The following is an 11,697-nucleotide window of genomic DNA, read 5'->3' as shown; positions in this document are numbered from 1 at the left end:
GGAATCGGGTCGTGACAAAACTTGGTATCAGAGCTTTAGGTTAAAGAAACAATAATATAATTAATTTCATAATAAGTGGAGCATTAGGATCCGTATTGTCTTGTTTGTTGTTTTTTAAATTTTAAATTCTCATCAAGTATGTCTTCTTCCTTGTGATAGATATGCTTTCCTATAATTCTGTGATAATCATCATGCTATTGTTCCAGCATGACTCAAGTGCTCTCACTTTTATTTTAGGAAATGTTGAGGAATAGACGAACAACTGTTAGAGTAAATGATAATAAAGATGATGTCCGTATTATGAAGTTTAGAAATGCAAGGTATAGAAGGTGGGGAAATACACCCACACCTAAACATATTCGTATTGTTTGCTCTTTTGAATCAAAAATATTATTTAATACGAGAGCAACTCATTCGTTTGTGTCCCCATATTTTGCCATGAGGTTAGATAAGCAACCAACTTTATTAAGATTGCCCATTTCAGTCTCCACTCCCTTAGATGAGTTAATATTAGTAAAGTATGTGTATCTGGATTGTGAAATAGAGATTGTGTAGATAAGTTCTTTAGGGAGACTTAAATGTCTTAGATATAGTGATTTTGATGTGATTTTAGGAATGGTTTGGTTGGCTAAGCATAGGCTTCGGTTAAATTGTTGGGGGTAAGAAAATAATGTTTGATCTAGATCAAGAAGTTGGGTTGTATTTCAAGGAGATAAGATTGGGTCTCCATCAATTATGTTGTCGGCTATCTCGAGGAAAATGGCCCGAAAAAGGGTACAGTGCTACCTAGCATATATAGTGATGTAGAGAAAGAAGTTCCCCAGTTAGAGGAAGTCCTATAGTAAGAGAGTTTATCGATGTCTTTCCTGATGAACTTACCTGGATTGCCTCCGTATAGGGAGATTGAGTTCTGTATTGATTTGGTTCCGGGCACTGAACCAATATCAATGGCACATATAGAATGGCTCCAGCAGAATTGAGGGAGTTAAAGGAGCAGCTGCAGGATTTATTGGATAAAAAGTTCATTCGACCAAGTGTGTCCCCTTGGGAGCTCCAGTGTTGTTTGTGAAGAAGAAAGATGGGTCATTGAGGTTGTGTATAGATTATAGGCAATTGAATCGGGTGACAGTTCGAAATAGATACCCACTCCCTCGTATAGATGATTTGTTTGATCAGTTACAGGGAGCTCAGTTCTTTTCTAAGATCGATCTTCGATCTGGGTATCATCAATTGAGGATTAGGGAGGAGGACATTTCAAAGACGCTTTTAGAACTCGGTATGGTCATTATGAGTTTTTTAGTGATGTCTTTTGGGTTGCGATGCACCAGCAGCTTTTATGGACTTGATGAATAGAGTGTTTGGCCAATTTATTGATCGATTTGGATAGTTTTTATTGATGATATTTTGTGTTATTCGAGGTCTAGAGAGGAGCATGAGCAACATTTGAGAATGGTGCTTCAAACTCTGCGAGATCATCAGTTGATATGGCAAGTTCTCAAAGAGTGAGTTTTTGTTGGAGAGTGTAGCATTTCTTGGGCATGTAGTCAAGGAATGGATTGAGGTTGATCCTCAAAAAGATTGAAGCAGTTAAGCAGTGGCTTAGGCCTACTCGGCGACAGAGATTAGAAGTTTTTTAGGTTTGGCCGGCTACTATCGAAGGTTTGTGGAGAACTTTTCTCGAATTTCTGCACCATTTGACTAAGTTTAACGCAGAAAAAATGTTAAGTTTCAGTGGTCTGAAGCTTTGTGAGAAAAGTTTCTTAGAGTTGAAGGAGAATTTGACTACAGCGCCTATTCTAGCAGTACCATCAGGTTCTGGTGGTTACACAGTGTATTGTGATGCTTCGAGAGTGGGGTTAGGAATGTGTTCTAATGCAACATGGCAAGGTTATTGCTTATGCTTCACGGCAGCTGAAGAAGCATGAAACAGAACTATCCTACACATGATTTAGAGATGGCGGCTGTAATTTAATTGCTTTGAAGATTTGGAGGCACTACTTGTATGGTGAAACTTGTGAGATCTTTACAGATCACAAGAGTTTGAAATACATCTTTCAGCAGAGGATCTAAACCTGAGGCAGAGGAGATGGATGGAACTGCTGAAGGATTATGATTGTACCATACAATACCACCCGGGTAGGGCAAATGTAGTTGCCGATGCCTTTGAGTAGAAAATCATCAGGGAGCTTAGCTCATATTCAGGAGGTACGAAGACCTCTGATTAGGGAGCTGCATGAGTTAGTGGATGAAAGAGTCAGATTTGATCTTAGTGAAGCTGGAAGCAATGATTGCTCATTTTCAGGTTAAGTCAGATTTGTTTGATAAAATAAAAGCAGCTCAGAAGAAAGATGATTCACTACTCAGGATTAGAAATGAGGTTGAGCAGGGTAAAGCTGTAGGTTTTTGTGATTGGTGATGATGATGTGTTGAGATATAGGGATAGGCTTTGTGTACCTGATGTTGATGATCTGAGGAGAGAATTGATGATAGAGGCACATCAGACAGTTTACACAATGCATCCAGGTTCCACAAAGATGTATAAAGACCTTAAAGTGTGTTATTGGTGGAATAGGATGAAGGCTGATGTAGCAAATTTTTGTTTCTAGGTGTTTTGACCTGTCAGAGGGTAAAGGGTGAACACCAGAAACCTCCTGGATTGTTGCAACCATTGTTGATTCCAGAATGGAAGTGGGAAAGGATCACAATGGACTTTTGACAGGATTGCCTAGGAGTCAGGAGGGTTATGATTCGATATGGGTGATTGTTGACAGGTTGACAAAATCAGCCCATTTTCTGCCAGTTAAGATTACTTATGGATATCAAAGTTGGCGAATGTTTATTAGTGAGATTGTACGGTTGCATGGAGTGCCAATCTCGATAGTGTCTGATAGAGGTCCACAGTTTACATCGCGGTTTTGGGTGAAATTTCAAGAAGCTATAGTACTAAGGTGCAGTTGAGTACAGCTTTTCACCCTCAGACAGACGGTCAGTCTGAGAGACTATTCAGACCTTGGAGGATATGTTAAGGGCTTGTGTTATGGATTTTGGAGTTAGTTGGAGTAAGTTCCTATCATTAGTGGAATTTGCTTACAACAACAGTTATCAGGCTAGCATAGAGATGGCACCTTATGAAGCTTTGTATGGCCGAAAGTGTAGATCACCGGTTTTGTTGGTTTGAGGTTGGTGAGAAGAGGCTAATAGGACCGGAGTTGATTCAGATTTACCTCAGAGAAGATAGAGGTAATTAGAAAGAAGCTTCAAACAGCTCAGAGTAGACAAAAAAGTTACGCGGATAAAAGAAGGCGTGACTTAGAGTTTTCAGTGGGTGATTGTGTGTTCTTAAAAGTATCACCTACAAAAGGAGTATTCAGGTTTGGGAAGAAAGGCAAGTTGAGTCCTCGATTCATTGGACCGTATGAGATTCTGGAGAGAGTTGGGTAGTTGCTTATAGGTTAGCATTACCACCAAACTTGTCTGCTATTCATCCGGTATTTCATGTTTCCATGTTAAGGAAAATATATGTCAGATCCATCACATGTATTAGAGGTTCATCCCATTGACTTGAGGGATGATATGGTTTATGAAGGTGCAACCGGAAGCTATAGTTGACCGACAAGTGAGGAAGCTTAGGTCGAAGGACATAGCTTCAGTGAAAGTGAAATGGAAAGGCCATTCACGTGAGGAAGCGACATGGGAGCTTGAGGATAAGATGCGTGAGGAGTATCCTCATCTTTTTCGATAATTTCGGTAAGTATTCAATCTTTTCTATTAAGTTTCGAGGACGAAACTTTTATAAGGTGGGGGAGATTGTGATGTTTTGTATTAAAGGGATAGGAAAAGCCTAGAAACCCCTTGAAGGCTTAGATGTAGGAATAAATTAAATGAGGGGTATAGTAGTAATTGGATAAATAGTTGATAAATATAAATAGGAAGTAAAAAAAAAAAAAATAATAATAGAAATCTGATTTTGAGAGGAAGAGAATCGGCAGAAGTGAGAAAGGAAAGAAGAAGAAGAGAAAAGAGGGGAAAATAAGGGAAAAAGGAAGAGAATTGGAGGAAATAAGTGAAAAAGGTAAGATTTAGGTTGTTTAATATGTATAATATGTTAATTCAACTTTAATTTCAGTTTTGATGAATGTTAGGGTTTTGAGAATTTGTGTTTTGGGTTTAATTGATGAATTAAATTGAAGGTTAGGGGTTGATTGTTGTGGTTAATTGATGATTTAGTTGATTATGGAAGATTATGATGATTTTGAGTTATAGAATTGTGTAAATGGTGAAATTTGAGTTAGAAATCAGGGGAGAACAGTGGGGTTTCTGTTAAAATCTGGACTGGAGGTTGAAGATGACGAAAATTCAATTTGGTCCCTCAATTTCCGAAAATTACAGTTTAGTCCCCGAACTTTGGAAAATTACAAATTGGTCCCTGGAGCATATTCCGAGATTCTGAACAGAATAACATATGAATTATGGACATAATTACTGTATAGATAAGATAATTTAACACTTTCAATTTAGTCCTCCAATTTGACAAAAAGTACGATTTGACCCTAAAAATTTAGTAAAATTCCAGAATGATCCCTAGGGCATAAATTGAGGTTCTGAACAGAACTGAGGATGATTTAAGGACAAAATTCCAGTATAATTAATATTTTCAGTTTGGTCCTTCATTAGATGAAAATTACAATTTGGCCCTAAAAATATGATAAATTCCAGATTAGTCCCTAGCTGCGATATTAGCTTTTGCAGATTAGTTTGATGAATAATTAAGGGTTACTTAGTGAATTATTATCAATTTTATTACTTGTTTTTATTATGGATTAGATTTCGGGAAAACCGTTAGATTTTGGGTTTTTAAGAAAATTGACTAGTTAGTTTAAAAACATATAGGGTTACAGTATACACCCTTAGTTAAGTGTATTAAATAGGTTAAATGTTCTTTCGAGTCGTTCTTGAATATGTCTCCTTTGTATTCAGATAATCCTGATATTCTACCGGCGGGACGTCAGTAGGATTTTCTTCAGTGTCTGCTTTTGGCTTCTGTTTGCTTTTGAGTCAGGTGAGTGGATAATTTTCCATATGCATGAGAAATAGTATAAATATTTGATTTGTTAATATGAATTGGATCATGCTTCTTGATAATATATATTGATTATTATCCTTGTTATGATAAAGCATGATCAATTATTGAATCTGAATTCTTGATATGAACCAGTATGTATTTTGAAGTGAATTCTGAATTGATAGCTCCTCATTTGAGTGATGTCATGAGTTGAGCTTTGAGATATGAATATGTTTGTTTGATTATGATTATGAACCTATGGTATGTCAGTCAGAATACCCATGCTAACAGGGTAGTGTTAGTCTTTGTGCACATCGTATCTGAACCCTAGTTGGTCGGGGGAGACACCAACCTGTGTGGACTGATCATCCAACAGTACGGAGCCTCATGCTCATTGCATTTTGATTTTCTGACGAGTTCTACCATATGATATTCTTGTTATGGCCTATTTGATAAACCTTCGTATAAGAACTAAAGCCATACTTGTATATATATTTCTCATTGCTATATTACCTCGTGTGTGTATATTGAACGTTATCTACTCACTGAGTTGTTGAACTCACCCTCTCATTATTTATCATTTTCAGGCTTATAGCTTGATAGCGGGTTACTTTTGTTGAACCTTCCGAACCTGCTTTTGATTGTAATTTGTATCTTTCTTTTTATGTCAAGTTAGTGCTCCAAAACTATGAAATTATATGAGCTCTTGTATTAAGACAATCGAATTATATTATGAAGTTAGTTTGTTGTTTATGCTGCGTTGAACAACTCTGATTGAGTTTTGAAGGATAAGATTGTATGTAAGTTTGGGTTCGCATAGGTTTGGAACCTTGGAGGGGAACCTTGCCTATGTGCCGGTCATGGATCCGGGAATCGGGTCGTGACACATGACTCCGCTAAATGTCTTGGAACATTACATGACATGCTGAAACCTATCGTTGTTCAAAAGCAGATTTTCTAGCTAGCATTGACAGGCTTAGTAGTGAGTCCAAAATCATAGGAGAAGAGGGGATCGTAATGAGAGTCCCCAACATTCATAGGGAGCTGATCAACGGTCTTGAACCAAGTCCGGGGTAAAAGGGAAAGTCTTCAATCAGGTGCATCACTGCCCTTTAATCCTGCAAATCATAGCTGCAACACAAGCCTGCAATCAGGAACAAGAGATAACACTCTGCCTTGAATTATGCAGAGTACATCAAGGCTGCAATTGTGGTTATTATTTATTGTAACAACTGTGTAATATAGAAACAACGGTTATAGTAGCTATCCAGGAACAGCAGCTATAATTTCGGCCAGAAACCTGTTCTTCCAAAATCAAACAATGACAGTGTATATAAATTTATCAAGCAATGTATGAAAACTCAGGCGAGAATAATAAGAGAATATCAAAACTTATCAAGTGCTCTTTCCTCTTTACGGGGCAGCTTTCCAGTAAATCCATCATCCCCGAAAAGCACATCTGCTACTCCTTGGCCTTCAGTGCCTGGCAACCAAGCAGCAACAAGAGCATCGATTATTGACTCGCAGGGCTCAATCACGACTGGACGACCAGATACTGTGACAACAACGCACTTAACATTGCCGCGGACATTGAGGATCGTCCTTGGACCTGGTTCAGCTATGGTCAGGTTCAAACTGTCTCCAGCTGTCTCGGCATAAGGAGTCTCTCCGACCACAACAATGGCATAAGAGAAGTTGTTGGACTTGACGAAATCAGCATCAGGGTTCTTGCTGTAAATGATTTCTGTGCTTGGATCTACTGCGGCTGAGATACCACTTAAGATGGTGGTTCCGGCTCATTGTGCGATAGGACAAACTCCATCAATACTCCTACTATTATATTTGAATTCAAGAGAAGCGTGCTTGAAATGGAAGCAAAAAGGAGAAGCAGTTTAATTATACCAGCAGTGTAATTGTTGCCATCAACGCCTTGCCAAGTTGCAGTCCATCCTCCACACTGATAGCCCAGATTGGTGGCATGGCTTGCGGCTACAAGGATCCAAGATGCTTTTTTAGGGAGGGGTAGAACTGGAGCATCCGCGTTCTCTCCATTCTTCAGCAGCACAAGGATAAAAGAAAGGACTCACAAGCCATCTCTCGCATCATTTATTTTAGTCTTCATGATTCATTAATTATTGGGGCCTCATTGACTCATGACTTCGGATGAGATATTTTCCGAACGTGAAAGAATAGATTCATTGACCTGATCATCTCGGAATTGGTCATATGATGAGTGTTTTCCGTCAGTCTCTCTTTGCTATATATTGTCTACCAGGAAATGAAGCTGCACAATTAAAAATTAGCGGGAGAGAGTTGGTTTGGAGCTTCTTTGTATACATATATTAAGTTGGGTGGTGGTGTATAGAAAATGATACTTCAGAGGTGGGTGATTTTGCTGATGATGTTGCTACTAGTGGCTGCAGTAACAGGAGCAACAGCAAATCCAGATGTGAGAGATGGCTGCCAAGAAAGGTGTGGGGATGTTATTGTTCCTTACCCGTTTGGGATTGGGGAACAAAGATGTGCCATGAATCAACACTTCTTTCTAGATTGCACTTCTACTGATGATGGTCATCATGAACTGTGGTTTGTAGAGGACATGCCTGCTCGCAATATATCATTGCTGAATGGCACAGTCACTGTAGGCTTTTATATATCGTTCGATTGCTATGACAAGTTAGGGAGGCAGTCGCGGCTTTTCAATCAGTCTAAGACACTTGGGTCAGGCCCCTTCACATTTTCAGACTCTCGAAATGTGTTGAATCAAAGGTATCCGTAGTCCTGCCAGAACTTCTTAGAACTTTTACTCGTTGAATCAAAGGTAAATTCATAATTTGTTATGTTGACAGATTTCGATGAGTGCAAGGATGCCGGCAAGAGACACCCATGTCATGGTAAATGCCACAACACCTTTGGCGATTACGAATGTAAATGGTTGGGACTACTTTGTGTTCCCATTAACTAATTTCATTATATAAAATTTTAATGATTCTAAAAAAATTCAAACCCGTAACTCTTCGAAAACAAATTCAAGGTTTGGCATCATCACAATTATTATTTCAGGTAATTAATGTGCATGCACTTCAATACGTGGCAGGGCAGTGGCAGTGGCAGATGTTCCTTGTTTTTCAAATATCTTATATGCAAGGGTGGAGCTAGAATTATTTGTCAGGGACCCATAATTAATATAATAAAATATAATATTTATTTTACTTTATTGTACATGAGTTGTAAAAAAACCTGTATAATTTAGTTTTATTCAAATAACTTACTATAAACATATAATTATCTTTGTATGAGGTAAAAGGTTTGAATAAATATCAAATTAAGTCAAAGTAACGAAGTTAATTTCATCTTCATAATATATTCATCACTTTAATGTTAGTCTTTATATCTATCAAATATAAACATACAAAGTATATAAGAAACATTATCTAAAACGAAGCATTATTTATGTGTTGATAAACTTTGAAATAAAGCAAAAAATAATAAAGAACTATTCTCACTAATCAACGCGGGTTCTTTGTAAACTGAGACGCATTGGAGTTGCTCAATCATAACTTTAACATTACACATTGGAGTTGGTTCACTAGGCTGCGAGTTATCAATATTTTTTTTGAAAAAAAAATGAAATTCTTCTTATTTTGTTCATGGTTCAACCTAAAATCAAAACATATATCGTGAGAAAAAATTGATAATTTTGATGATTATGCTAAAAACAAAGCATAAAAAAAAATCAAAATATAATCAAAACAAACCAATGAAATATATCTAATGAATTAAAAAAAAACACGTATAACAAGAATTCAAAAAATAATTGGTAAAATTAGCAGATCTAAGAAAAAAAATAAAGCAAAATGGTAGAATTATATAAAAAAAACCTCATTAAATTATTAACAAACATCTCAAAATAAAATAAAAAATAGATTTTAAATTTAAGTTACCTTATTTTGTTTAATGAAAATAAATTAATTGATGGTTCTATTTCAATTTTTTCGTTGAAAAATTTTACTTATAATTTATATTTTTTTTTTTTTTGACCGACTGCAAAATTTATTGTGCAAAGTAATGAATTTATATTTACAGGATTTTATATTAGGGTACGTAAATTAATTTTTTTAAAAATAAAATTAAAAAATGACATTTAATTACAATAAAAAACTTTTGTAGAATAAAAAACCTCATCCACACTTAATTACCTTATACCTATATATATATATATTCTCTATACGTCTCTTTCCCTTCTCTCTATCACTCTTGCCTGCAACAGCTGTTAACACGAGACATGGAATAGAAATTCAAGTCAAGTGGTGTCCATCATCCCATTTTTTCAGGGGCGGTATATATATATATTATACAGGCGGAATATTTTAGGGGGGCCCGGGCCTCCTATATGTAATTTATTAATGAATCGATCCATCCACCCAAAAGTCCAAAACAATAAGCTGGGCATCATTTACTAGGGCTTTGCCTTTTGGGTTCAAAAACAAAAGTACCGAACTAGTTTATTTTTTATTTCAAAAAATAATTCAAAATATTAAAATCGTCAATCGTAGAGTTTTATTTGAAATAATTGATGGCCACTTCCCTCGCCCACTGCTTGGTTGCATATGCCACTCAAATTCAATATTTAAGAACAAGTTATTCTAACATAGAATTAAAAAAAAAAAAAAAAAAAAAAGTGATCATCTTAGTCTTTTTTGAAAATTTCATGAAACATAAAAAATTAATTGTTTAAAACAAATTTTAATTCCTTAAAACTTTAAAGGAATAAGAAAATTTCAAAATTGCTTATTGATTAGCATTTTTTGCAATATAATAATGATTAATGACTCAATCGTATAATATAATATGTATAGATATTCATATCTATTATATTATAACAGATGGCCAAGGTACCGTGTATAAAGGGATGCTAGCAGATGAAGTAATTGTTGCGGTTAAAAGGTCATGGGAAATGAGGAGTTCCCTTTACCATGGGAAATGAGATTACATATTGCTGCTGAAACTGCCGATATCGGGACTTCAAAGATCACTCTCCGTTGATCAAAGTCATTTGACGACTAATGTGCAAGGCACCTTTGGTTACTCGAGATACTGCGATAAATATATAATATAGATAATAATGGGCAAAAACTTATGAATCAGATTATAAAATCAAGAGAATTCTATATAAAAAAAAAAATCAAAGAAAACAAACAGAGTTAATTCTTAAAAAAAAAAAAACACTAATGTTGAATGATGATGAAATAGATAATAAGGGGCGAGTCAACTTGTGGTTTGCCACAAAACTCATAACCCAAGTCATGAGATTGGATAATTCTATAGATAAAAAAAAAAAACAATGATAAAATTAAAAAAAAATAAGTAAAAAAAAAAAGGATGTCAACTAACATCAACTTTTTTAAACATGTGACCCGGGTTATTAAACCGAAAACATCATGCTTGGAAAAATGGTGAAGCATAATCCTTAGCAAATCAAACATTGAAAAGAATGAAATAGGAGGAAAAAATTAACAATACAAAAGGATCTAAATTAAAAAATGGTAATTAAAAGAATGATGGTGAAAAATAAAAATAAATTAAAGGGCAATTAAAATTTTTTGAATGGAGGGTTAAATTTAAAAGAAAAATAACTCTAACAAAAAAAAATAAAAGAATGTGGACCAATTTTTTTTTTTTTTTAATAAACACCACCATGACTTGGATTGAAAGATACAATTGAAAACTATTAAATTTTTATAAAAAGGACAATGAAAAAATTAGAAATTAAAAATAATAATGATCAAATTAAAAAAAAATGACAAATTATAATTAAAAGAATACATTGAAAAAAAATAAAAACTTGTGTAAAAGTGCCAAGGAAAAAACTAAGAAAATGGGACAAATTTTTTGGTTGGAGAGTTAAATTTGAAAGAAAAATAACTCCAACAAAAAGAAAAAAAAATAAGGACCAAATTGAAAATAATAACACAATATAAACTTAAATTGAATGATAAAATTTAAAATCAATAAAACTTTTATAAAAATGCCAAGAAAAAAAATCAAAAAGAATAAGGACTGAATATATATATAATATATATATATATATATATATATATATATATATATATATATTTGAATTGAATGTCCAAATTGAAAAGAAATAAAACTTTTTACAAAAAAAACAAAGAATAAAAATTAAAAAATTAAAAGAAAAGGGGCTGAAGTAGAAAATATAAAAAATCAAGTAGATCAATCTACAATTTTAGTGAGGAGATGAGAGAAAAGAAAGGGAAAAAAAAAAGTCTGCCCAACAATAAATAATTCATTATTTGATAACATGTGTCACATCAAGAGGAAGAAGATGTGGCAATGCATCCAAAAAAAATAGCAGAAAAACATGTTCAATCACCAGACAACATCGTATGCTCTAGTTCGTTTTTTAAATTTAATATTAATTTTTTAAAAAAATATATTTTAATATTCTCAATAAAAAAAAAACCAAACTTGAATTAAAAAAAAAAAAAGACATTGTAAGATTTAAAACAATCATCAAAAGATTTCAACTTTATACTCGAAACAACACAAATCATACATTTATTTTTGGTATGTTGGTAGATGAGAGAATTTGTGGAGTACTTCGACAAAGTCAA

The 11,697-nt window shown here is 34.5% G+C and overlaps 1 protein-coding gene and 1 long non-coding RNA gene across 2 annotated transcripts; one reads left to right on the top strand and one right to left on the bottom strand.

Annotated features, from left to right (window-relative positions):
* The first annotated feature begins 3,590 nt into the window (after nucleotides 1–3,590).
* LOC140955921 (uncharacterized) lies at nucleotides 3,591–5,813 on the top strand. Its single transcript, XR_012170681.1, has 2 exons — nucleotides 3,591–4,072; nucleotides 4,978–5,813. It is a non-coding gene; the product is annotated as an uncharacterized lncRNA (long non-coding RNA).
* Nucleotides 5,814–6,447: 634 nt separating this feature from the next.
* LOC118045558 (uncharacterized) lies at nucleotides 6,448–7,156 on the bottom strand. The gene is made up of 3 exons (XM_035054222.1): nucleotides 7,150–7,156; nucleotides 6,965–7,051; nucleotides 6,448–6,857 (listed from the first exon to the last, which is right to left on the bottom strand). Exons 1-3 carry the CDS (start codon nucleotides 7,154–7,156, stop codon nucleotides 6,448–6,450), a joined length of 504 nt encoding a protein of 167 aa, XP_034910113.1.
* Between the last annotated feature and the right edge of the window lie 4,541 nt (nucleotides 7,157–11,697).

The sequence above is a fragment of the Populus alba genome, chromosome 9, assembly GCF_005239225.2.
Source record: "Populus alba chromosome 9, ASM523922v2, whole genome shotgun sequence".
Taxonomy (NCBI): Eukaryota; Viridiplantae; Streptophyta; class Magnoliopsida; order Malpighiales; family Salicaceae; genus Populus; species Populus alba.
Note: the sequence above shows the minus strand (reverse complement) of the source record. Positions and strands in the feature narration are given on the sequence as shown.

Excerpts from the sequence above, each read along its gene's own strand:
- LOC118045558 (XM_035054222.1), bottom strand. Across the intron at positions 6,858-6,964 it reads TGGCAACAATTACACTGCTG|CCGGAACCACCATCTTAAGT; the intron begins GTATAATTAAAC and ends TCGCACAATGAG.